Source organism: Arvicanthis niloticus, chromosome 8 (genome assembly GCF_011762505.2).
Source record: "Arvicanthis niloticus isolate mArvNil1 chromosome 8, mArvNil1.pat.X, whole genome shotgun sequence".
Taxonomy (NCBI): Eukaryota; Metazoa; Chordata; class Mammalia; order Rodentia; family Muridae; genus Arvicanthis; species Arvicanthis niloticus.
The window spans coordinates 66,255,366-66,283,155 of NC_047665.1; the positions used below are offsets into that span (position 1 = coordinate 66,255,366).

The 27,790-nt window shown below is 38.9% G+C and overlaps 1 protein-coding gene across 2 annotated transcripts; it reads left to right on the top strand.

Annotated features, from left to right (window-relative positions):
* Positions 1 to 27,784, top strand: Arl5b (ARF like GTPase 5B). 2 transcript variants are annotated; one of them, XM_034510670.2, is made up of 6 exons: positions 1 to 303; positions 13,190 to 13,250; positions 14,846 to 14,993; positions 18,294 to 18,377; positions 20,206 to 20,357; positions 21,538 to 27,784. In XM_034510670.2, exons 1-6 carry the CDS (start codon positions 255 to 257, stop codon positions 21,584 to 21,586), a joined length of 543 nt encoding a protein of 180 aa, XP_034366561.1. In that variant the 5' UTR covers positions 1 to 254; the 3' UTR covers positions 21,587 to 27,784. The 2 variants fall into 2 exon arrangements, with proteins under 2 accessions (XP_034366561.1, XP_076795651.1); XM_076939536.1 differs by lacking the exon at positions 1 to 303 and adding an exon at positions 12,797 to 13,106.
* The last annotated feature ends 6 nt before the right edge of the window (positions 27,785 to 27,790 follow it).

Sequence of the window (27,790 nt, forward strand, 5' to 3'; positions counted from 1 at the left end):
CGGGGGCGGGGCTCGCGGCCAGCCCAGGCAGTGCAGGGTAGGTGGGCGCAGACAGAGCGACTACGGGTCGGGGCTGGGCTCAGCGCTCTGCGAACAAAGGAGTCTGCGGCGGTTCCGCGGCTCCGCGGAGGACCAAAGCTTCGCTAGACTCTTGAGGCTCCGCTGCTCCGGGTCGGCTTCCCCTCGGTTCCACCGCGGGCGCCGCGGCACCTGCCGCCGAGTGCTGCCCAGGGAGCCTGTCCCGCCCGGGGCTCATGATGGGGCTGATCTTCGCTAAACTGTGGAGCCTTTTCTGTAACCAAGGTGAGGCCGGCGGGTTGGTAGACGCGACGAGGGGAAGTCCAGATTGAGATCTGGATCAGGCTCAGGGACCTGAGACCTGATCTGGGGACCGGGATCCCGGGCAGGGGAGGCACCTGATGGCCAGGAATCCCACGCGTGTGCAGCTTTTAGCCACCCAAGGTGGAAACATATTTCTGCAATCCGTTTGCGGGCCTTTCCCGTCTCAGTGAACCATCTTTTAGGTCTGATTAGCCCAAGGAAAGTGCCTCCTCAAGAACCCAAAACTTTCTGTTTCTTTAACACGAAACAGGAGTTTTGCACTGCTTACATTCGTCTTGTCTATGTCAGTGCACCTTCACGTTTTCTGACTTGTCTCTGATTTCTGTTCCTTAAGACTTAGAATGAGTGAGTATTCAGGTGCATAGGTTTCTGAAATTTTTACACACACATACACACAGCTCCCCCCTCCCCCGTAGGCGTGAAAAACAAATCTAAATGCTTTCGGTTATGTGTAAGATGTTACGTGGCTGTAATTATTCTAGAACAGGTCAGGAAATACCTAGAAGTTGTAAAACCTGTTCGGAGTCAGAATGAGCTGTGATGTCTTGAGAAGAGTCACTACTAGACAGAAAGGGGCCCAATGATAGTCTTCATCTTTCTTGTAACAGAATGGTTTCCTAGTCTTGAGACCAATTTTTTTCCCATTTGTTTCATTTTGTAGGGCATGATTTATGAACTAATTTTGTTTTTATGAGGATACCAAGACTTTGCTAGTAAAGCCCTTCTCTGTTTTGTGGATTTAAACCCTGAATTCATTGTAAATGGCTTTAGTTCACTTGTTCTGTACACTGATTTTTTTTAAATAAGCCCCTTTTAAGCTTAGAATTATAAATACATACAAGCACGCTGACACGTGTGTGTTTGTGTGCAAGTACCACAGATAAATACTCCTTTTTAAGTGACTTCGAAGTGTCCAAACGGAAGCTCCCAGCGATGTTACTCATAAATGTAATGCACTATTTTTCAGCAACTTACCATTTTCTAATGCTTGTAAAAGTACGATGGCAAGGACAATTTCATTACATAATTAAATATATATTGGCTATACAATTAAATTTGTGTAAATAAAAGTGAATTACACAATTATTACCTTTTATCAACCCCCTTCCCGCCTTAGCAATAAAAGTGATCAGAGTGTTGGTTCTCGCTTTATAGTTGGTTATTGCTGCTATCTCTGTTCATTAGAGGATTCCATATTCAGACTGGAACGAACGGGGCTGGGGAGATGAAAAGGGCACTCACTGAAGATGATGGAAGCCTTCGTGTACCCTGTGCCTGTCTTTACATAATCGTTTGATTTTTCCAGATCCCTCTTAGAATTTCTTTATCTTTTCTGCTGAAATATAGGGACAGGTGCTTGTGTCACTGTGTTCTCTCCCTCATGATTAGTTTTTCCTAGTGGGAAAACCAGTCCTCCAGATTAGACGAGGTAGCTACAGAGATCCAGAACAGAACCTGTGCTCATACAACACCCAAGAGTTAGTGTAGGAAACCAGTTAAGTTAGAGTGAGGTGAGGTGGATGCCAGTGAGGAGATGGTTGTCAGAGAACTGACAGCAACCTACAGGCTCTTTCCCTTATCTGTCAGTCTGTATGTCCTCACTCTTACCTCAGTTTCTTAAAGAGCTCTAAGCGTCCTTTTATGTGCGATATCTTCTTGGGGGATAAGTTACAAAGCTCTGCATTGCCTAATGGAACTTTGCATTCTTTCATTTTGTAGTAGAAGGCTGATAAATTATCAGTGGTGGAGCTAATCTGTGGTTGTCCATGTGTTCTTATAAAATACATGCTTGCCTCTTAACATTCCAATATTTCTTTTCTTTTCTTTTTTTCTTTTTAACTTAAGTTTTAAAAGTTCTCTAACTTTATAGTCCTGGTCTTTTTTGCTCTGTGTTATGACTGTATGCACTTGTGGTCAGCTTTTCTGTTAGACAGAAGGATAGATGACATAAGGCTTTAATTGTAGTTCATGTTCATATCCAAAAAGCAGCAGCTTTATTCTGTCATCTAATTCATTTCCTTCTCACAGCAGATTTTATGTTGTCCATTGGGCACTCTGAGCTGTGACTTAGTATTGCTTTGCCTTCTGGCTGTTGTCTTAACCATTTTTTTGGGGGGGGGGGGGGCTTCTGCTGGTTTCCTACACATCCAACAAAATCTATTCCCAATATGTCTTCTAGAGTATGTTTGTATCCTACTTTTGAGAAGCCCGGCCCTTGATTTCATTCAGACTCACTAGGTAGAGAGTCATTCTTGGACAGATTTCCCAGAAGCGGTTTTGCCCTAATATTAACTCTGCGTAATTATTGGTTTCTGGGTAATGTTCATATCTGTTTATAATTGCATTGTAAATTTCTTTGTCAGTTGATTCACTCAGTAGAAATAATCTCCTTGAGGCATGAACTTTTTTTTTTTCCATTGCTTTATTCACAGTATCTGTCAAAATATACTTATTCAGGGGGTTAGTTCTAGGCTTTATTTTATTCGAACATAAAATGCTGTATCATGATAACATACGCATTCTATTTTATAGTATGTTTAGTTGGAAATTTAAGCCATGATCATTTATCCCTTCTGACAGAGGAGGAGGGACTTTCCCTTCCTGCATAGCAGTGTTTCAGACCTTTGGTTTGTTCTTCATTGACTTTTCATTACAGTGATGTTAAAATTTGGTTCTACGGAGCCAGTTTGCTCTAATTGTCTTACTGAAGGGAAACTTCATTTTGTTTCTGGAGTAAAAGTGGCATCTTGGTTTTCTTTGAGCATTGGCTGAGAGATTCTGTAGTGCCTAAGCTTGAATCTAACAGTTTTCTATCTCGCTCCTAGCAGAGGCTATGTCTTCTTCTTTATTTTGGAATTCTTCATGCATAGCTGTTCTGGGCTTTCCTTTGATATTATTTTCTATACTTATGTCTTCTTTGAAAAGTATACAAATACAGCCAAGCATAGTGGTGTACACCTTCCCAGCACTTGGGAGGCTAAGTCAGCCAAATCTGTGCGACTGACTGACTTTCTCTCTCTCTCTTGGTCTCTCTCTCTTGGTCTCTCTCTCTCTCTCTCTCTCTCTCCCTCCCTCCCTCCCTCCCTCCCTCCCTCCCTCCCTCCCTCCCTCCCTCCCTCTTTCTTTCTTTCTTTCTTTCTTTCTTTCTTTCTTTCTTTCTTTCTTTCTTTCTTTTTCCAGAGCTGAGGGCCGAACCCAGGGCCTTGCGCTTGCTAGGCAAGCGCTGTACCACTGAGCTATATCCCCAACTCCCTGTGTGAGTTTCAAAGCCAACCTGGACTACATTGTAAGGCACTGGACAGCCAAGGCTATATAGACAGACCCTCTCTCAAACAAACAAAAGAAAAAACCCCAAACAAACAAGCAACAACAAAAACTGTACAAATTATTGGAAAGATGCCATGTAGGTATCTACAGAGCTTAGTGTGGTGACACACACCTTTATAATCCCAGAACTCTGGAGGCAGAGATGAGTAGATGTTTGAGTTCACGTTCAAGGCCAACATGGTCTATATACTGAGTTATGTAACTCAGCCAGAACTATAGAAAGACTCTCTCTGCCCCACCCCCAAAAGGGGCATCTATAAATTATAATTTTTTTTTCAATTTCAAATACCTGGACATGTATCACTTCAGTTTTGATGTATAACTGGTTTAGCTATGGATGGCAAAACATTGCTTTTAAAATTTTGAGGACATTGCCTTGATCTCCAACTTCCACTATTGCTAAGTGAAGCGCTAGCATCTTGATTTATTTTTCTCTATCTCTATTTTGTTTGTTTTAGAATTTTCTCTTTCTCTCTGATAATTTTAAGTTTCAAAAAGATATAATTCCTTTTATGTCTGTTTTTCATTCATTTCTGTGGGTTCCTGGTAACTTTTCAATTTAAAGATGTACCTTTTTTGGCACTGCAGAGTTTATATTTATTTATTTAGTTATTTAAAGCTTTGTTCCTCTGTTTTTTCTGGATATTTTCTTGCCAGTGTATGCTAAGGTGACTGCCAAAGATGCACATGAACGTTTTCTTATTGGGGTTGGGGTGCTAATCTTAGGTTATTTCCTTTGTCTCCATTCTTGGAGCTGAATATTTTGTTTCTGCAAATATTACTGCTCTGGGAGCGTATTTTTGTGATGGCTGACATCGCTCTTTTCTTTGACATTGCCTTACTGTCTATTTTTCTGTTTCAATATAGTTTTGCACAGTCTTTCACAGTGGAAGTGTTCTCCATAAGTCTCTTGTAACTGACTCTCCCCTTATGTCCTGATGGATTAGACAGTATGAGTGGTCAAAAGACAGTCCTATGGTCCAGGACACAGAACTCAGCCCCAAGAGTGATGCTTTCCTCTGAGGTACTCACATACCCAATGAGAACTTTCATAGACCTTTCCTTTCTCTTAGAGTTAGTATGGAGAAGAGCAGTTTTAAAGTCACAGGACAGATAAAGTGCTTTTATTCTTTTTAAAAGTTTTTAGGCTCCCTTTGTGGTCTTGGCAGCTGTGTTCAGTGTCCTTACCAACAACTGATGGTGTCAGCCCTTAACTCTAGTCATCCTGGCAAGTGCTGCCTCTGCCTTTGTTCATGTTCTTACTTGCTGTTTCTGGACAGTTTAGCTCCTTTACCCATTTAAAAACACTTTTAAACTTTGGGCCATCCAACCAGTTCTCAAAGTGTTTGGAATGGCTCTCTGCTTCTGACAGTTTCAAGATGATACCTGCACCTTTCCTTCAGAAACATTAGCTGTTCTATTAATTTCTGTGACAGACTTGAATTTATGTTATGTTATAATGTGAACAGGGGTTGAGGTTTCGTGTTTTCACGTGGACATCTACTTCGGAAATGATTTTCTGAAGACACTTTCCCACTTTCTGTGTGTCTTTATTTCTGTGTGTCATATTTATTCTCTGGCAATGGTCTGTAGGTGGGGGTTCTTGTTCTTGGGCACAACCTTACAGCCTTATGGCCTTAAAACCATGTGGAGTTATTAAGTTCAGTAGAGACTTGAACTTTGCTTAATCTTTTAATGGGGAAAAAGAGAGAAAATTAGTTTTTAAAATTTAACTACTGCTATGTATTTTGTTCTTTCTACCTATTTTGGGTTGATTGTTTGCTTCTATTACTAAAGTCTTTTTTTTTTTTTTTTTTGGTTTTTTGAGACAGGGTTTCTCTGTGTAGCCCTGGCTGTCCTGGAACTCACTCTGTAGACCAGGCTGGCCTCAAACTCAGAAATCCACCTGCCTCTGCCTCCCAAGTGCTGGGATTAAAGACGTGCGCCACCACTGCCCGGCATTACTAAAGTCTTAAGGACATGTCCAATACAAGCATTTCAGAATTTGAAATATCCCATTTGTTATTGATCTATTTGCTCATTTTTATTCAACTTGATGTACTCTTACATTGTTGTGTGTTTTAATTTTTGACTGCATTATTAATGTTTGTTGCTTAGTTTACAAATAATTTTAGTTTTAATTTTTTGGGTTTGTCCATTTTTGTTTGGTTTTGATAGCTTAATTGTGGTTCCTAATGTGGTCTTGGTTTCTCGTGCTGTAAACTCCACAACATCTCCACTTCATTTCACACTGATTGAGACTTTTTAACAAGGTTCCTGTAATCTCTTTGGGCTCGTTTGGGCCGGTTTACTCTTTACCTTTGGAGAGGAACTGTTTTTCCCACATTTGTATAGTGTTTTTGTGACTGTTCCTGAGGTTAAGGTAGCATCAGCTTGCTCAGACCTCTCTCGTTTTCATCTGTATCTGTTGCACAATAGCACATTTCTGATTCTTTTGCGCCCATTGTGAAACCTGCCCTCTTACTGACTGAGTGCTTAGTGGAACTTAAAGTGGTAGCCTTTGTTTGTGTGTGTGGTGAGGACTGCCACTTAACTGTTGGCTGGGTTTCCTTTGCTTGGTTTCTGGTGTTGGATGTTCTTTTTCCACTTTGAGAGTCAAGTGCTTTTTATAAACAATTCCTTTCTTTATTGACTTCTATTTCTTTTTTGTGGTAATTTTATGACCTCTCCCCATAGAGAATGCAACATAGATTTATCCTTTGTGCTGCCAACTAAGAGCCAAGGCCATGTTTTCTAGAGAGTGCACACATTTGTCCACCCATGTGATAGGTCCTTATGCTGTTGACTGTGACTCTTGTTGTACCTTCATATTTAATTGCATCACAGAATATAGTGGCAAAGTTTTTACTCTGAAACTCATCTCACCTATACTATAAAGTTTTAAGAGAAGAATAAACTTTTATCTCCTATTTGTTTATCTTATTTGTATTGGTGACTATCTCTTACCTACAATGTCTTTATGTTGCTTATATCTGTGAAATATATGTTTACTGGATATAGCATCTTTACCCAGGTCTTTTTTTTTTTTTTTTTTTTCTCTTTTCATGGTCTGCAGACTGCAGCTGCTGGTTTTCTTCCTTAGCGAGACATCAGCTAACATTCCTGATTCCTTCTCTTTGAATCCTTTTTTTTTTTTTTCTTGCTATTTTCATGATTTTCCTTCATTTTTTGCTTTACAGCAAACCAGCTTTTTTGAATATATTTTTTCTTTGACATTTTTCTTTTTGAAATTTGCTAAGCTTCTCAGATTTGAATTATTTTTTCATATTTTTGTACTCACCTAGTTTATTTTTTCACCTTCTATTTCCATATTTTCTTCACTTCATGAATCATTAGTGATACATATTTAGTGAAGAACAGTAATGAGTTTAAAAAGAAGTGAACTTTCTAAAGTGCAGACATCCAGAATCCATGTCTTCTGTTAAATGTGGTGTTCTAGGTGTAAATTTTCAAGGTGTAAATTCTTTTTCAACTTTAGTCCTGGTCAGAACAAGCTTCAAACACATGGATTAGATGTTTCTGCCTTGAACATCAGCCTTCTACAATAGAGCCTTCCAGTGGGCAGTAAACTTCCAGGTCTGAAGTCTTACTGTTGCTTTTGTTCTGTAAGTTAAAGAAACCCATCTCTGTTACCTGACTGTGCAGACACTTCAGTGATAAGCAGTTTGTTACTATGGAGGACCTGCGCAGAGTCTTTGACACCCTGCCTAATTTTAGTTCTTTGGTTTATCAGAAGCTTGTTTTCCTCCACTTGATTTCTACTATTTTTTTTTTTTTTTTTTACAGTTTTTAAAGTTTGGTTAAGACTCACATCTTGGCTGAAGTGGGGAAGCATCATACTGAGACTTGCAGTTTACTAGTAAAGTATGTTTTTATACTTCCAAGTCAAGGAGAAGTCAAGATACAATGCATGATTATCTTTTTTGTTAGATATTCATCTTCTTGATGACAACTGTGTCTCTTAATATCTATAGAGATTCCATACTCATATTCAGCATTTAACGTATGAAGGAATTTTAGAAAATGCATCATAAACCTTATTTGTGTACATACTGCTACTGATAGAGAAATACAGTTCAAAGCTGACCAGTTCTTAAGACAGTGCATTGTCTAGAGCCCCATCTCTGGAATCAAATGCCAGCTACGGTCATCTTTCCTTCCAAGTAGTTTGATATTGAGCAGGCTACATAAGAGCCTGAGACCTAGTTTTATTATCAGTAAAGTAAGGAGTGATGGAATTTTGTCACAGGCTAATTATGAATAATAATTTATAAAATATGCATGAAACATAACAGGGCACAATGGCACATGACTTGAATGTCATCACTCAGAGGCAGAGAGGTAAGCAGATCTCTGGGTTTGATGTCAGTCTAGTTATACGTAGTTCCAGGCCAGCAAGGGCTACACAGGGAGACCCTGTCTTAAAAAGATAATACTAAAAAAGATAAAACACTTAGAGTATACTTTTTTATTACTGACGATATTTCTTTCCTTAAGCGAACATTGGAATTTAACTCTTATAAAGAAAGTGAGTATGGATGTATATCTCTCTTTTACTTTGTACTGGTGGTATTTTGCAAGTGTTTTCCTTTAAAACTTTTTAAGGTAGCTGTTGAATCATCAGATGGACATGATACATTGGCTCTAACTGTTGAATCATCAGATGGACATGATACATTGACTCTAACTGTTGAATCATCAGATGGACTCTATAGGTTGGAGGATACATTGAACAGTACTGTGGCTCCTCAGTAGGACCGGGAGAAGCTAGAGAACTGGTCAGAGAGTTGACAGAGATGCTATATCACCACATCTGACATTTTAATTAGCATGGTATATGGTGGTTCCTGTATTTGATACATGTAAAACTTTGTAGTCACAGTGTGGATACAGCAAACATTCATACCTTGAAAGTAGCTAGCTGGCATTATGTCTTGAAATGTTTCATAACATTTTAACAATATGGAGCATTAATGTGATACCTAAATTAGCCTACATTTTTTAACACTCCTTAAAAATCTTCAAAAGTCACTATATAGTACTTTTCTGATGCCTTTTCCTCCCAATAGGATTCTGGTCAGTAGCACATGGTATTCTGAACCAAAACTTTTAAAACATTTTGTTCATGCTAGTGAAAGTGGAAACATGCAGGAGAAAACTTTGACCTTTCTTGACTCTTTGAAATCCCTTCTTTTGTTATATTTTTTATTACTGTTTTTCAGCCTGTCCTTGTCTACAAGCATGACCCTAAACCTAAAACATGACTATTCACACTATGTTTTCTGCTAGCCTTTCTTGTTAGCATTTGAGGCAGTGGCTTGCTGTGTCTAGCCCAGGCTAGCCCCTGCCTCTGGCTTCACAGCCCTGAAGCTATTTCCAACATTTCCCAGAAGATGCAAATTCCAAATGTCTGACCATTAGGATTCCTGCCTGTGCTCTGTGGCAGAAAGTTAATAGTGCTTCTTAAAATGGTTAAAGGCTCATTTGATATTTCAGAGCCTGTTCTAATAACGAATACAGACGGGGAGTTGAATGTTTAGTTTTCTGGAAAGTGGCTTGAGGACTTAGAAGTGAACACGGCATCTCTCCGCTCGAAGCCTCGTGAGCCAGATGAGGTTTTAAAACATGTGCGCATGGCATGAGCTATTGAAAGTCTAGTGACATAGAGATGTTTACTTCCACACTGATGTCAAAAATGACATTAAATGTCTAATGCTCCATCAGATTGGTGGCAGTTTTGACTTTGGGGACAGATTCCTTCTCATTTTCAGTTGATACTACCTCAGTGCTGATAACTTCTTAAAAGGGTTTATTTTCTTTTATTTAGTTTTCCTTTTTGACATCCTGGGTCAAGAGCTCATGACAGTCACTACTAAGCACATAGATAATAACTGTGCCCTGGGCCATTAGTTTGAGTTTATTATGCACATGTGAGGGAGATTCTTCATACCTAAGCAGCATCACAGACGTGTCTCTGACCCAGATTGCAGCTGCTTCTGTTTGTTTCCTACGCAGGTTTTGTATGTGTGTGGCCAACTGATTATGCCCAATCAGAAGACAGCATTTAGAACACGTGCTATTGTGTTTTTAAAGCCTGGAGTCCCATGTAGACATCACATAGCAAATGTCCTATGCTCTCTACACAGAAGCAGCTCAGCCTGTGTGCTGACTGGGAACAGACCACCTTGGCTAAGAAGCTAGGCACCTTATTAAATGAAACATAAGGGCAGTACATCCGGGATTTTTGTTTTGTTTCATCTCTTTGTTCTTTCTTAGGAGGAGGAGATTCTATGTCCAGACCTTCAGTTAACGTTCTACTTTTTCCTCACTGCCCTTTGAGTAGTAAAAACTTCACCAGTAGTATTTGGGAGTTGACTTGGTAGCTATGGCGCACAGCAGGCAGTTGGAGGGAGCTGTGCGGTTACATGACTGGGCAAATGGCTGTTGTGAATGTGGCCTTTAGGAGCTGGCCTTTGATCCTGCTTTCATTCTTGCTGTATAGATAGTATTGATACTTCTTCAGAGCTAAGATCAAAAGTAAACTTTGTTACTTCATGCTCTTACAAAGAATACTCCTTTCTGTGGTGTTTGTATATATAGATTTAGGCTGTTGGTGACAGTTTTCATGAGAAATTAGGCCATTTTATCGGAAAGGTATTATGCATGCCTTCGTCCTAGGACAGAGCTGAACTTGTGTGCTGTGTTCTGATTGCCAGAGTTCCCTGTACTGTGAAGAAAGGGGGATCTGGAAGATAAGATCGTAGGGTTTAAACATGAATGAAACCTATATCCTGTCTATCACCAGTCTCTTCCCCTCAGTTCAACCTTTCAAAACAATGCATTATTCATGAGTGTAAGCATCAGGCCTTTAATATTGCTGTCATCACCTGTAGTACAGAGTGGTTTAAAAATAGTCAGTTACCCACAAGAGTCGGTCGCTTCAGCAGCGAGCCATCTGCTGCTGCCCACGCATGCTGACCCCTCTTCCTGAGCAAGGCTTCTGTGCAACCAAGTTTTGCTGTTTGCGGGGCCCTTTTCCTGCCAAGGCAGGGATACTGAGGTCTCTAGAGCTAGGCTTTTAACAGGTTGGGAATGCCTGGGCCCAGCAGTCTGTTCTTCTGTTGATAAAGAGTTCTTGTTCTTTAAGGAACAACAGTCAAGGGAGAAAGTCAAGGCTGGGTCCATTCAAACCTAGGGACTTGGAGCCAACAGGCCCGGAAGGGAAATTAAGTCAGTCATAATCATTTTGTTGTTCTACAAAGCAGCTTTTGTAAGCATGAAATTAACCTTTGTTGTCCCGTCTACTTGTCCAGTAGTATACTACAGATACTTGTTACTCATGATGAATACATCATGGGAAGACAGAGAAGTTTGTCATCCCAACTGGAACTTTGGAACCTCCAGAGTGCTAAACTTACAGGTTGGCACTAACACAGTCAACCCACCTGGTTCTTTTTATTTAACAGTTGTGAACATATCATCATAGCACTAGATATTATTACACCCTTCTCGACTCAGGCTGCCAACTCTTTTGTTATATTATTTTTGTCTTAAGAAGAGACCAGCAGTCCAACTGAAGAGTCTCCCCAAGGCAAAACTTTACTCTTGATTGAGAGGGTACACTCCAAAAAGCAAGTGCCCTGAGACTTGCACCTGGTTTTTATTCTGCTAGATGTGGGGACTCTGTCTTCTCCCTATTGGCTGGTCTGACCCCCTTGGTATTTTGAAATTAGCTCGTTTTAAAAGAATTGGTTCAGGGAAATGGAGGGAATGGGTCTGCCGCGCTAATCCCCAGTGCAGGCCTTTGTGCAAACAAAGGTTTTACTTTGGGGAAAATTAATCATCATATAAAAGTCTTACAGGGTTGGGAGATAAAAAGAATTTAATTCCTTGTCATAACGATAAGTTTTATAGTATTTCATAGAAAAGGCTCTTTCCCATCCCTTTCATCTGTAGGGTAATAAATATGATTGCCTACTAATGTCAAGGAGAAGACGTGGGTCAGAGAAGAAACAAATCTTCCCATATTGTCTTAAATTGAAACTGTTCCATATTTAATGATGTTTACATAGTATAAGGTGTACATTCTTGGCACATACTTGACATCACCAACCTTTAACCTAGTGTGAGACTTGTGGCATCCCTGGAATCCTTGGCCAGAGATCCCACCCTGAGGGTCCCTCAGCTACCCATCACCAAAGGCTAGATGAACAGACAAATAAATGGTGATAAAAGGCAAGAACAGAGTTCTCTCTCCCAGTAAAGCACACTGGGAACAAAGCAGCAGGCTAGAGAAAGTGTCTGTCTCTTGTGTTCTTGCTGCAGCTTCCCTCTCTGCCCACCCCACTGAAGCACGGGAACAGCACTTAAGCAATTGGGTGCTAGGAAGGGGAATTTTTATGTATAGTTTATGCCTGAAATTTTCATACATACTTATACACAAGGTATTTTGATCACATTTGCCTCCCATTCCTCCCTCAACTTCTCCTTATCCCTCCCAGATCCACCTTCCAAATCTCCTCATTCCCTACCAACTTTGTGTCCTTTTTCTCTTTCTCCCCACCCCCATCTTCTTCCCATTCCCTCACTCTCCCCAATCTCCCACCAAGTTCTGGTTGTGCTGCTCATATATTCTTGTATTTGGGGCCATTCACTGGAGCATGGGTGACATACAAGGGGCCACACCCTTAAGGAACCATCAGTTCTCGTCTCCCCAGATAAGGGTGAGGGCTTGTTGAACCCCCTATTCCCCTAGAAAGAAGAATCTTGAGCATAGACTGAATAAATTGTGGGGGGATTTTCTATCACTCATTCAACGCAGATTTCAAAATATGTACCACTTAACAGAATAATTAGCGAGGCCTAATAACTGCTTATAACAAAATGTTATTTAGTGCCTGTCATTAGAAGGGGGAAGAGGCTTTTGTTGGACAGTGTCAGCAGAAACATCCACTTAGAATGATTACAGAAAACACGTCTCAATAAAACCATTGAGGCTAAGTAATTATTTTACTTCTGCCAATTAATGTAAAAAAATAAAAACCTGCCTGCTAGTGGAAAAAGCCTTGCAGTTTTCAGCAGTAGATGCTGTTTTTAAGTAAAAGACAACAACGTTTGGCATATGTAGGTGGGAAAATCTGCTTGTGTTAAAACAATATAAAGCTAACTTGAATAGCAGCAGACTTTGAGCAGGTGAGTAGAGCCAACATTTTATGCTCACAGTTTAAGTCACGATGCCAGGTTTTTATTTGAGTGACTCTGCCTCCACTCAAAAGTGACCAAAGTCTTTGTTTCTAGCTAGCCAATCTAAACACTTTTACAGGAGGACTTCATAGAAACTGGATTGTTTAACTGAAGGCAAGTCCTTCCTACATAAAGACTTCTCTCATGATACTTCAGTAGTGGGTGCTTAGCAGGTGGGTCTCCTTTATAGTTGTCACTGGAAAGTCTGTGCTGTAGCGTGCAATAGTGTAATGGTCATGACTCTTTTTTCCCTTAGAGCACAAAGTAATCATTGTGGGACTGGATAATGCGGGGAAAACCACCATTCTTTATCAATTGTAAGTATCAGTGTCTGCTTATTAACTCTTGAAAAACTTGGTTTTTATGTTATAAGATGCCACGCTTTCCAATTTTAATAATACAGTGGTTAGACTTAAACAAAAGTAAAACACGATGTCATTTGCTCACTAAAGTTTCCCCCATGTCCTAGCCTTCTGACTTTGAAAGGAAGAATGGACTTTAATATTAAACTAAAACAAAGTACAGCTCCTGGGTGAGGTGATGAAATGACTCACTTACCTCTTCCCACAAGAGCCCTGTGGGAGCAGAGTGCGGGCTCTGGAAGCAGCTCTCCCCTAACAGCCTTGGGATTGTTTAACAGAGCCAGACTTGTCTAAAGTGGTGCCGGTCAAAATGCTACTTTAGTAGCTTTCAAAACAGAGAAGCTCGAAATCTTCAGAGACACATTAAGGCTCATCTTCTGTAAATGTTAACACCCCAAGAATCTCTTGTGGAAGGATTTCCCATTATCCTCTCAGAGGCGAAGAAATGTTAAGCTGAGGGAATGGGTTTATGTACTCGGATTATTTTAACAAATACTCACACAGTACTTGGCACCATCATATGAAACTTACCCTTCCCTTCCTCCATTTAAAGCCCACCAATTTAGGGTCTGGGTTATAGCTCAGCAGAGCAACTCCCCATTATGCAGGAGTCTCTGGGCTCAATTCCTAGCACTACAAAAGAAGAGAGTGAAAAAAAAGGCAGTAATGTCAGCTTTCATCTTGCTAAGGACGCACGCCTTCCCGTGGGGCCTAACCAAATCACTTGCGGTTACGTTGCAAAGAGGCTCCTCCTTACGTGTTATTGTTTCAGAGTTGAATCATTACTTTTATTATATTCTCATTCATTAGCTAAAATGCATTTTAATATCATTTAGTCTTTAATATAAAGCTTAAATATCTCTGATAACAGTCTTGTACATAGTGTCAAACACAAAATATAAAACTCAAGAGAAAATTATAAGTGTCTTCAAATACATGTTATGAGCAAATGTGTGTGTTGAATAAAGTAATATGACTTAAGCAATCAAGAAGATAATACAAGTGATATGAGAATCAGTATTCTAACCACAATTCATTTTAAGTCAAATTTCTATTTGCCTGTAGCCTTTAAGACTATAGGTTAGTATGCCTAAGTTAGTTTTATGGCTCAACGCATATGAGGTTTACATGGACCTTCATCAAAATGGTGATGGAGTACTGCTTGGTTATTGCTACTCTGCAAGTATTGTGGCCACAGTTGTCCAGAAGTTGGTCTTTCATGGTGGAGCATTGGTTCTCATCAGATTGATACAGTAACTGGTCATATTTGCATTTTGCCCCTGGGCATGCAAACTCACATCACACAGTGTTCCCATCTTTGTGTGTCAGGCCTGCAGTTCATCCCATTAAAAAGCAGAAAACAGTCTTCAGGAATTGCACTGTTTATATCTTTTAGTGTACAGAACGTCTCTAAGCGTCTTTTTCTCGTGTTAATGGTTATTATGATTGCTCTAAATGAAGAAGGTTGACATCTCTTAAAAACATAGAGATAAAACGTGCTTGGGGTTCTTAAGATTTACAAAAGAGTTTTCAATGGTGTCTTTCAACAGCTTAATGAATGAAGTAGTTCATACTTCTCCAACCATAGGAAGCAATGTTGAAGAAATAGTTGTGAAGAACACTCATTTTCTTATGTGGGATATTGGTGGTCAAGAGTCTCTGCGGTCATCCTGGAACACCTATTACTCAAACACAGAGGTATGCCAAAATTACCTTTGAGTTTTATTTTAAAAATTTTTTTCAAAGAATTAGCATAGGAGATGGCTAGGCTGTAATGAGATACATTAGCAATTGCCTTTAATAAAGAATTCAGATTTTATCATGGAAGAAAAGGCAGGTAGGAGTGCTAAATTCTTGTCCTGACTGTCTCACTGCTGAAATGTACACAGATGGCGTAAGATCCAAGAGGGAACATGGACTTTTCCCCTTCGAGGGTGGATGAAGAGGTGGAATAGTCAGTGAAAACATTGCCGTGTAAACCTCTTTTACTAAAGTTAAATAGATTATATATGCGAAATGTGCCTGGCTGCCGTAGACCTCGCTCTACACAGCTCATGCTGGCCTGGAGCTAACTTATACCAATCCTTGTGATTCTCTGCCTTCTAATCTCAGGACTGGGATTGTAGGTGTGCGCCAGTGTGCCTCGCCAGGACCCTTTTCAGCCAAGTGCTTACACAGGCTGGCTCAGGCCATCCTCACAGCAGCGCTCCGTGCTCTGTGGGCTGGAGAAATCTGGTACTGGCAGAAATGAATGAATCTTCTACAATCTCTGCACTTCACAGTAGCACCTGGTTAGGGAAAGGGTAAAATATTTTTTAAATCCCAGATTTTCAGATATAATTAATGGGGGGGAGGCTTGCAGGCTATTATCTATCCCCAGCTGTCGCTATCATTTTAAATGTTTTTATTTTTTTCATCTGGGATAGAAAAAGGTAAAGAGCATACATTTTGTGTTATACATTTATTGACTTATTATTAAATGTTATACATTTATATATTTTGAAGCATGGGAAGGAATTCCTTGTGTTACAAGTAAAATAACTAGAGGTGTTAGGCAAGAGAAGCAACTCTGACTTAATTAACTTCTGTAGATTTACACTGCACCAAAGAATGGGTTTCCAATGCTCTTAACTGTTGACATGATTGTAGAAGACACAGGCCAGTGAGTGAGCGGCCGGGGAGCGTGGTCAGAGCATCTTCAGTAGAGATGGATGTGCTGGTCTGTGATGGGCCTTGAGAAGGCAGTGCACGAGGCACATCTGCAGAGCTTCACAGAGGAGCAGTTTCGAAGTAGGGAACTTTCCAGGGTGTCGGGTTCTTTCTATTGTTACTTATTAGTTCAGTCGCAGCTTAGGGAATATATCCATATTACCTTCATTTGTACTTGTCTGTCTGCCTAGGGACAGAGTTTTATAATGCTCATGTGGTGTTTTTGAGTTTTATCATTTAGAATAGTGATGTGCAGTTGCCCATGTAAGCTTTCTTTGTAAGGAGGTACAGCTAAGAACTCTTGTTTTCTAAAATGACATTTTATAAAAAATTGGAGCTGAGAGTATAATGCATAGATTTTTTTCTTTTAAAACAAAATTAAAAAACAAACAAACATATACATTGTGGACCCATATTTACTAATATAGTTTTGTGTGTATACTGTTTCAGTGCGCTGTGTGAGCCAGAATGACAGGTTGTCAGCATGTATCACTTGTAATGGCCTTGAATTATATTCTTTGTGGGGGTTGGGAGGGACAGAAGTGGTTGGTAAGCAAATATTGTTATAATCTAGCTGAGTATAAATTTGTACAAAAAAATACTACTGTCTGCTAACAGAGCTACTTTTTCAAAGTTCATTGTCAAAGCTTACCGTTAACTCCAGCTGTGAAGAAAAGCAGTTCTTATACACAAATAGTTTAAAGACACTTCAAGCTGACCCAAGTGCATGCCAAGCACTTTAACGGGGTAGTTTTTGAAATTGCTGACAATCTAGGCTTAGCCTGGGTCCAAACAGAGATATCTTTATGCTGTTAGCATTAAATAGCCTTCTAGTAAACCATTCTAGTATATCTCAATTACCACAAAGATTTTATTGCAGCATGCCGGCATGGTCATTTACATTTGCAGGCTTGGATTCCAGGAAAAGATTTCACGAGGTGGTGTTTCAGTAATCACTTCGTTCACCCTTGTAATCTTACACTGAGAAAACTCTTCTCTGAGCAGGCTTCCCAAAGGGAGCACCTCCATTGCATTACAAGAAGTTCTGGGTGTTAATTCCTGATCCCTTCTTCTCTTAACTCAGTTACCTCCCAATATTCTGCCCAGTCTTTGCCAGGCTCCCTCCCTTTATCCCTTTCTAAGCCTTTCTAGTTTGTAGTGAGAATACTGTAGTTCCTACGTCATCATTTTATATTATCCTGTAAATTGATTACAGCCTCTCTGTTGTAACTTGGCTTATATGAATGTCCTATTCTGTCTGATGCAGGCACTGTTTGCTTGGGGTTTCATCCTTTCCTCTGCGTGCTGTCTTTTTTTTTTTTTTTTTTTTTTTTTTTTTACTAGCCCCTTTTCACTTTGTTCTTGTTTGTACTTAACAAAGTTGTTTTTATTTAGTTTTTCATTTGCTTGTCTACTTACTGTTTAATACCTACTTAAAAGATACATATACACACACACACACACACACACACACACACACACACACACACACACAGAGTTCTCCCCTCCCACCCCAACATATAGGCGCACACACAGATTCTTTAGTTTTTCTTACCTTGTTCAAATTTCACCTACATCTTAGCATACTGCCAGCTCATGTAACTTAGCAAAGTTCAGCACATCTTCTTCTTGAACTTTTTTTGCTGAAATTTCTTCTGTGAAAAAAATGCTGTATTTGTTATTTTTGAAAAGCATCTTTTTCTGTCAGGCTAAACTCTTCCTTTAATAGGCAGAAGACCGTATACATAAACAAGTAACAAATTATTTATTGTCTAAATTTCAGTGGTTCTTAACCTTCCTAATGCTGAGACCCTTTAATACTGTTTCTCATGCTGTGGTGACCCCCAACCTTAAAATGATTTTCGCTGCTACTTCATAATTGCAGTTTTGTTACTGTTATGAACTGTAATGTCAATATGTGATATCCGTGATAGTCATGACACACAGGTTTGAACTGGCTTAAATGGGTGGTAGAATGGAGATGATGATGAAATTTAATGAAAGAATATAAATTCCTGTTTTGCTGTAAACATTACCTTTCATTACCTACAATCAGGAGCTTAATAGATTGGTTATGCTTTTTAGTTGCTGAGGTTGCAAGTTGCTTCCTTGTTAACATCTGGGTCTCCTGCTTGCTGTGTTTCATGTTAAAGTGTTCTCTGATGGAAAAGCAGTGGTGTTCTATAGCAGGGACAGTGCCAAGTGAGAGCTAATGTCGCTGCTGCAGTGATTTTGCAGAAAACCGAGCATGCCACTAATTTCTTCCTTTATTTTAATATTGCTTTCTAGTTCATCATTCTTGTTGTCGATAGCATTGACAGGGAACGCCTGGCTATTACAAAAGAAGAATTATACAGAATGCTGGCTCATGAGGTACAGTTTGAAAGTCAATCTTTAAAACATGATGTAGTAAGTTATCTGTGAATTGGTTGTGTTCTATACAAAGATTAATGTGAAATAATGTTGGTAATTTCATTGGCAAAACTATATGTTAGGCTGAGTCAAAATCACATTGTATTTTCAAGCCTGTTAGTTTGCTTGCTACAGCTATTAAAAGCTAAGTTTTACTTTTTCAGAATTAAAACTACTGATTCATGCCTTTAAAAAAATTGATAAAATAATATTAGAGGCATATGGTGGGAGACTAACAGAACTTAAATGTCTTCCAGCCAAGACTTTACTATACTGAATAATGGGAGGTAACGAAATTATAAGTATTTGAAATATAAAAAGAATGGACAATAAAACATATTCCTGCACATGCTACTTAACATAAGGTTTCCTTCTCAGAAGTATCTAGAATCTTAAATATAGTTATTGCTATGCCCATATATAGATATGTAAAATTCACATTCTTAAAGTCCACATTCTTAAAACTAAGTTATGTCATTCATCTTTTTGTAGTGTCAGTTTTTCACATCGGAGTTTTAAAATTAATTTTGTAAGTTGCCATAGAAAGTAGTAGTCAGTTCTTAATGGTGTTTTCATACAGTGTATTATTTTAGCTAGTTCTCAGCCCCTCCCCCACTGCCTGCTCTCATCCACCCTTCCCTCCTGCTGGTCACCTTACTCCCCTGTAATCAGTCCTCCTGCTTTCCTGCCACTGAATTCCATCACCTGACTGTTCTCTCCCTCCCCTCTTCCATAAGGTCTTTTTTTTTAAAACTTGGTCTTTTCTACTTTGACGACCACTACCCTCTTGTGCGTGTACACGCACAAACATATACACATATCAATTTAAAACTAAATTTCATATATGAGACAAAATATATTTGTTTTTCTTAGTCTGGCTAATATGATTTTCAGTTCCATCCACTTCCCTTAAAAAGTCCTGTTTCGTTTTTTTCTCACAGATGAAATTTTTCAGTGTATATGCAGCACATTCTTTGTATTCAGTTGCCAATGTACTTTCATTTTGGGCTATTAATGATTGGTGCAGCAATACATATAGATGTGCATATATCTGTGTGACCTCTTGGCTTAAGAGTCTTGACGTGTATACCCAGTAGTGGCGTAGCTGGGTCATATGGTATTAGATACTTAGTATGCTGCAGGAACGCCACGCTGTCTTCCATAGTGGCTGCATAGGTATTCACCCCACCAAGCACCAGAAACATGAGATTTAGCCATGTTAGTATGCACCTAGCTAAAAAATAGGCAAATAGCTGAAGTTTAGAAGTGATTTCAGAAGTGGTAATATGTTTTTCATTGTATATCAGTTGATCTGCTCTGTCAGGTTATGTCATAATGTTTTAGATGTTAAAAAAATAAAACAAACAAACAGACCAAAAAAAAAAAAAAGGCCACAGTGAACACAGTTCAGAGAGTTAAGACCTGTAAAGGCTAGTAAGTTTACCATGTTCCCACTGTAGGGAAAAACTCACATGCAGTGTTACAGCTTTAATCTGAGCTTTATATTCTCTTCATTCTGACCATTTTTTGTCCAAAAATAAAAAAAAAAAACTTAATCATCTGACTTATACATATATCTTATTAGAACCTTATTAGAATGAATCAATTGTAATTAAGATAAATGTTAGTACAAAATGATTTGAAATAGTGGTGTCTTACTATAGCTGCCTGGCAGGGTATAATTTACACTTTGACTTCATAGTTGAATTTGTTTTTTGATAGTTCCCACATTAATTTGATTCATGGTTGTTCCCATGTTTGATATTTCAATATTTTGTGTCAATCACAGGATTTAAGGAAAGCAGCAGTCCTTATCTTTGCAAACAAACAGGACATGAAAGGGTGCATGACGGCAGCTGAAATCTCCAAATACCTCACCCTTAGTTCAATTAAGGATCACCCATGGCACATCCAGTCGTGCTGTGCACTCACAGGAGAAGGGTAGGTGCTGCCAGGGCTTCTCACACGGCCCTTTCACAAGTCTAGACTGCTGGCATCCTTCCTGGACCGTTTCTTGTTTCTCCCAAATGTGGTGGTGGTGATTATATTGTTTCTCAGGCTTAACATTTTGAGATAATTCTAGTTAACAATTTACCATCAAGTTCTTTATATTTTTAATATGCATGTAATATTTTTGAAGGCATAAGCAGCTGTGGAATTAAATGTTTAGATTTGAGGTTTTTTTGTTCATCTGTTGCTTTCATCATTTACTTTCTAAGCAATAACTGTAATGTTACCTAAATTATTGAGAAAACTTTAAAGAAATTACATGCTTTCTGAAAGGACTTAACTAGCCTTCTCCAGGAATCTGTCTCCTGTATTATCAAGAGTCCTTTCTGGAGGCACACTTCTAGAGGAATGTTTGACTAGTGCCATTGTAGTGTAGTCTTGCTTTTCTATGAACTTGACTGTACATACTATGGCAAGGGGAAGCCAATGTGTCATGTGCAGTTCATGACAAGATCAGTTCATGACAGGATCTTTATATTAGCCTAACAATTGGTTTTTCTCTTCCTCAAAATATGTGGCAATGTAATAGCTAGGTATGGAGCCTGTAACCTTTCATTCTTTAGAGACTGTGAATAAAGAGAAGTTTCTGCTATTTTGATAGTAGATGTAGCTCCATTAAAAAGGGTGCAGTGGGTGTGATATTTACAGTCCTAATGAGAAAACTGGACAATCTGCATCTTCAAGATGAGGCCCAAGCAATTTCCCATTTTGTTTAAGTGATACTTTCATTAAAATGTCACTTAGGGCATTATCTGAAAGCTGTCCCTGATGGAGGCTCGGGATGGGCTCCACTTGTAGACTGCTTGCCAAGCATGACAGAGCCCTGGGTTCCGTGCCTGCTGTTCCACATACTGAGGGTGGTGGCATGTGCCTGCAATCTCAGCACTTGAAGATGAGGTCAGGGCCGCAGAAGCTTACCTTCATTCGGTCTGCATAGAGTTTGAGGCTAGCTTACAGTGCTTGAGACCCTGTCCCTTGTGGGAATAAAAAGAGGTTGTCAACCAGCATATATAAATAGCATTTGAGTGTAACACTAACCTTTGAATAAGTTTGGCTTTGCTCTCTCAGCAGAAAGTTTCTAATTTCTGAAATACTTTTGTCTTTTGTTTAGGTTATGCCAAGGTCTAGAATGGATGACCTCCAGGATTGGTGTGAGATAATTTTTTTGCTTGAAAAAGACTTCTCTATTTATTCGGTGACATGAACACTTTTCCTAATACCTTTGGCTGCTGAGGCAGCAGCATGTTTAATTTATGACAACACAAACCTCCGAGTGACGCTTGAATCAAGTGCCGCTGTACTGGAACATAAAGATGTTTTTCTTACCTTTGTTTCAAATGTACTAATCTCAGTCAGACGAACATAACGTGTAACTATGTTGTAGCAGCCGGACTCTTCTGACTGTGTATTCAAATTATTCGGTGACTGCCTTGTAAAAACCGTTTGTCATATATTTCCTGTTATCTGAAGTTTTGTTATGTCATTTATAACTAGTTCCTTTCACCTCTTGGCCACCACTCCTCCTTCCGAGGTACTTACTGGTTTGATAGAACAGTAGTGGGAATCGGCGTATATTGTTTATCCAGCACTAAACGTTCTTTTCTCTACAAACCCTTTTTATCTTTTGGAGAGAATTAATTACAATGAAGAAAATCTATCTAGGAATGAACTAACTCTCTCTCTCTCTCTCTCTCTCTCTCTCTCTCTCTCTCTCTCTCTCTCTCTCTGTGGGTATGTGTAAACATCATGAATACTTGCCTTTAAATTTTCCTCACCTCATTGCATGTGATAGTATAATTTTAAGTTGTTTTTTGCATGGGATTTATTTAGTCCATTTATTTATATAAGGAATTAAGCTCACTTTTCTGCCAACCATATTTGCTTAAAAATTAATCAATGTGAAGCATGAATATAAAAACTCAGCTTCAACGGTCAACACTATTGGCTCCAGCTAGTAGCTGAAGATTTTTCAGTGTGTATGTAACTGTCAGAATTTACTAAAATACACCAACGTAAATTAGAGCCAGGACACTTGGAGTATGTTTTTCTCTCAGTTTACTGCCTGCTTTATTGTCAGCATAACCTCAGCTGTTTTGTCAGAGATACCACACCGGCTCGGCAGCAGCCTAAGCATGGGCAGTTCTTTATTTATTTCTTAAGTGTGTAGTAGTACCTGTTAGAGCATCGTTATCACCAGCAGTATATTACTGAAAGGCAAAACAACATGGGCTTTCCATAAACCTGGCTGAGGATGATGGGAAAGAGGCTTCAAATTCTTTTTACCCCACCTCTTGTCTCTTCGTAGGTAGACTTGTGTCTTAAACTCTTCTAGGGTGCTCTGGATCTATTCCTAGCTTTAGAATGTTCCTGTGAGACTCAGCAATCATGTTCTCTGTTCTCTGTTTGTTTGGCTGTTTTTTGTTTGTTTTGTTTTGATAGGGTTTCTCTCAGTAGTCCTTGCCCTGGAACTCACTAGGTAGACCAGGCTGTCATATTCTCAGCAATGTAGATGGTTTAATTGGTTACGGAAATGGAAGGAAAGGGCCCAATGCTTAAGTCGGGCTTCTGGGTGGTGTTAATGGTTCCCAAGGCAGTTATCTAAGATGAAAGTAAGAATGAACCCTTAAGTTGAAGGGGGACAGGTGTTGTCATTAGCCTTGTCTATGTCATCTGGCCATTTGCCATATGGAAGGTATAAAATGTATACTAAGGGGTAGTTCTTCATTTTTTCAGTATTTTTCATTTGGATCAAAATAAGCTTCAGTGTTTATAAATACCTGCTCGAAATTGGTATTTTAATTTCAGGTTTTTTTTTTTTTTTTTTTTTTTTTTTATGTAATTTGCCTTAAATTTCCTCTCATGGGGTGTACTCATTTGCTGTACTTAGTTAATTTAGTTGAACTTGATAATATTTTTATTTACTGTTTGTACCCTTGATCTGAAAAAGTAGTTAGAAGAAAATTTTTTCTGAACTTTTGGAAATTGTTTAAACTTTGAATCTTTTTGTTAGTGATTCTATGCCAAGTAGAGGATAAGTTTAATTTTTTTCCTTGTGTGTTTTAAATATAACTCATAATCAAAGATGAGAGAGAAAAGCAGATATAAATCAGTGTGGATGGTGTGTGGTCGTGCGGTGGGGATGAGAACTGAGAAAATACCAGTTACTTAAAGCACACTTTGCCTGAATTTTACTTTGTTATATTGTTTACCATAAATATTAAAAAAAATTCTCATAAGCCTGTCCTGAGACAAAGCATATTTAATGTCCCAATATTTCTTCTTATAAAATAATTTTCTGCCTCCTTGTATCTAATAAGATTGGCTGGTTCAATTTTCTTCTATCAGATAATATGGTTATTTTTTATATTACCACATCAGCATTATATTGAAAGTGTTTTTTAATAGTTGATTGTATTTTGTCAAACAACTACTAGTATAGATGCAGATTTGCTATTTAATTGTTGAAAGTACAGTTTATTTTACATGTAAACACTTTTTTAAAAGTATATGATTCGTTTGGATTAGAAGCAATTGCTGTTAGCTATTTGGAAATGGAATCTGCATTCAAGTAGATGTTGTGCCGTTGATGGGAAAGGGTTCAGTAGGAAGTTCCTGTGAGACGTTTGCGAGGCTTTTCATCAGCCTTCCCGTCTGTTCAATAGGAAACAGTTATCCTTTACTGTAAGAGAATGTTCGGACCCCAGCAGGCGTTAAGATGCTGAAGCATTTCACTTGAACATTCGCTGCATATGGAATGACTGACTGTAAAATATTCTTTTATCAACTTGTGAATGTGTGATGTGTGCCTTTGTTATTTTGAGATGAGTTCTTAAATTTTTACTCTGTTCTTTCAAAGTCACATCGACTGGGAAGAGATGGAGGGGAGGGGCTTGTGTTTCACATTCTCCTTTGTCTGCATATGTTGTTTAGAAAAGTTGTATTATACAGAAACCTCCCACACCTGCTTAATACCTTAAGATTATCTTGTACTTTTAATTTAAAAATGAAAAAAACTTTACCTTAAAATCCTCTCAACATGTTACAGATAAAAATGCAAAAAAAAAAAAAAAAAAAAAAAAAAAACCCTTCCTCCCAGACCCTGCACCATTCCCTTCCCTGAGCACGCTGTCATCACCTAGAAGCACACTCAGAATCACTGTAGATGTAACACCCGCTTTTGTAAGGGAATGCACTAAATATTTTTATTGTTAATGTGATTTAATTTCTTAAAACCTGAAATATTAATATATATAACCTATTGAAAACTGGGGGTTGAATCTGTAATGCTTGCTTTTAGGTTTTTGTGTTAACATTCTTAAAGGGATAGTACTTTTATTCTATATTCACTAGAGAATAGATACATTTCATTTTTTTTTAAAAAAACAGCTTTACATAATTCCCATAGGAATAGCATTTTTTTTTTTTTTTTTTAAATGGGAAATGGCTGGAAACAGAGCCTCTAGTAGCCAAGGTGAACAGCAACACCAGTGCATGATGCTCCCCCAGTGCTGGGATTACCATAGGTATTTTAATTGAATATAATTTAACTTTCATTGTAGCATAAAGAGAAAACAGTTGGGTTCCCCCCTCCCCCCCCCCCCAGGAAACAATGAGGGATACACACAATGCTGTAAACAATATTCCCTGGGCCACGAAGAAATCTTTGAAGAAGATAAGAGGTTTTAAGTCTTTGTGTTGTATTCCAACAGATCATGGGCAGAATTGTTCCCAAGACATTCATCAAACTCCCACTGTGTTAGAGTGTGGACTAGCAAGCACACTGGGAGTATGGATTATGCCTCTACACTATGATGCTTTATTGGCGCTTAGCTCTAGAGGCCAGTTTTATGTGCCAACTTATCTGTGGAACAAAATCCTCACACACCTAAACTTTAGTTCTAAAGGTCTTTTATCTTCTGTCAGGGGTCACCTCAAGATGTAGCTTCTAGTCCTAGTCTAGACACACGTTGAAACACTGCCTGTCTGAAGGAGTGGATTCTGATCTTAATCTGCCCATTCATCGTGTATCTATTTGACCTAAGACACTATTGTTTACGCCCTTTTTGTTCTTCCCAAACTGTGGAGCCTTTAAGTAAACTAAGCCTCAAATATGTCTTCTGTTTAATATTCTGAAGCCTTATCCACTATCACTCTCTTTTCAAGTCTTAAAATAATAGGGGAACGCTTTTAGTTCCACACCTCAGTGGTTTTATCCACTGCATGATCCCCACCCCAGCACCACGTGTATACAATCAGGTAAGAACACAGTATGAAGAGGTAGCTTTCCTTTGGCTTAAACTGAATGACTGTCTAGCTAACGACTGTACAAAGCAACAGCTGTATTCATCAGAAAATGGCTTTGAGTGGCTTCTAAGTAGCACCCATGTGTGTTGGAAACCCAGCTTTACAGAACTTACCTTATTTTGCTGGCTTTTCTGACTGGATAGAAGTGGTTAGTGTGTTTTATTTCCTGCCTTTAAGGCATCCTAAACACTTGGGTTGCCAGCTCTGAAAAAGTAGCATCAGCCAGACATCAGTGTGTTGCAGACTTAAGTCCACTTGTGTGTGAAAACGGCTGCTGTTTAAGGTCATTGGTTTTCAGTGTCATCTCATCTTGATTCATTTAATATTAGTGTGAAGACTGAAGCCCAAGCGGCAGGGTTAGGGGGAAAAAGATATATTTTGAGAATTATGGGTGGCCAAAGCTATATAGAGGTCAATGAGAGACCTAGGTACCCTATATTGCATTTCATATGGCTGGAAAGCCTGAAGGCTGGTTAGCATTCTAGGATTAGTCTGGAATGTTAGTCACACAGGAGCTCCTTGATTTTTTTTTTTTTTTTTTAAGACCAGTACTCTGCATTTTCTCCATGCTATGTGTAGATGGTGTTTAGAAATCAGAACTTCGAAGTGAATGAAAAGGTTTTCTTGCACAACTTGTGAATTTTTAATTTAAAAAGAATTATTACCTCATTTTTCACTCTACAAAGTGCTTTGCTTAAGTGTCTGGGTTGTTGGACCTTACCCTAAAACCCCCTTCTCCCAAATGTCTTGGGATATGGAGAGTGCCCTGCTGAAGGGAGGCTGAGTGCTGGGCAGGGCTTTTGTTTTGTGTGTTTCCCAGCCGCAGGGTGAACAGGTGTCCTTTCATTCAGTACAGTTGAGCAAAACACTCAGTATTTAATTCCTTACAGAAAGAAGAGGAAAGTTCTGCAGAATGGTGCTAAAACCACAAATGGCCATCATTTGATCTCAGTAGTTCATGAATGATTGGCATGTTTTAGCTCCAATTGGGAGAAACTGTAGTCATTTTAATCTTAAATTTTCCCTTAGAAAATTCAGGGACACCCTGTCACCCCCCATTTATTCCCTTGGAGTAAATGGTCACAGTCTCCTGGTGACCATTTCTTCCATCTAGATTTCATCTTGAAAAAGCTTCGCTGCTGTTTCACTGAGATTGTGAAATAAAATGATGATTCTGGCATTTCCCAATTGTGAGATAGTTCCCCATTTCTCCATGCTGCTGTCTTTCACAGAACATAGTTTAAGATAGAGCAAACTCCTCATAGTTCTGGCCTCGCTGTCGGGTTTATTCTAATGGCAGTATAATGATCATGATTACACATTCTCGTCCTCACACATAACTTGGTGCTTTATAACAGTAAAGAGAAAGTGGGCCCTGGACTCATTATACTTTTAGCTTGGATTGTAAAACTCTTTAAATGTGCAAGTATGTTCATTTTATAAGATTTAAATAGACATTATTATCCATTACATCTCAGGCTCTGTGCAAGCTGTCTGACAGCATCTTTGCCAAGCAGCTTGGTTCAATGGATGGTATTGTTAAGATCAAGGTAGGATCTCTTCTCTCTGTGAGCCCTCTGGTGTTTACAGAGGGGGAAACAGTGTCTTTCATATCACATCCTGCTTCTGAACCCTATGGGAATGTAAGAAACTGATGGGTGCGCCATTGCTCTGATACTTAAGTGCTAACCAAGAAACTGTAAAAGCAAATACTGAAAGCATTTCACACCATCACGCCCACAAATGGCTCCAAGCTTGTTTGATTAGGAGGTTGTTGAAAGAACATGGTTTTTGAATTTTAACATTTTTCACTATCATGAAATGCTTCTTTTATATGTTAGGTCATATTCATGATTTTTTTATTTCTGCAATTATGTTCTAATGAATTGTGTGCATGCAACTTACCCAAGGAAAAAGATGCAGTTTGCTCTGGACTGTTAATCTGTTAGAGAGGTTTTGGCTCATTTGCAATCATGGTGCAATATAGCATGATATCCATTTGTTTTCAGTCCACAGTTTTATTTTTGTCATAATAAATACTTTTCCAATATGAAGTGTAG

What these genes read in the sequence shown, in the direction of transcription:
- Arl5b (XM_034510670.2), top strand. Translation starts at nt 255, where the DNA reads ATGATGGGGCTGATCTTCGCTAAACTGTGGAGCCTTTTCTGTAACCAA. An exon ending in ACCACCATTCTTTATCAATT is followed by an intron (nt 13,251 to 14,845) that starts GTAAGTATCAGT and finishes GTCTTTCAACAG; the next exon opens with CTTAATGAATGAAGTAGTTC. An exon ending in CCTATTACTCAAACACAGAG is followed by an intron (nt 14,994 to 18,293) that starts GTATGCCAAAAT and finishes ATTGCTTTCTAG; the next exon opens with TTCATCATTCTTGTTGTCGA.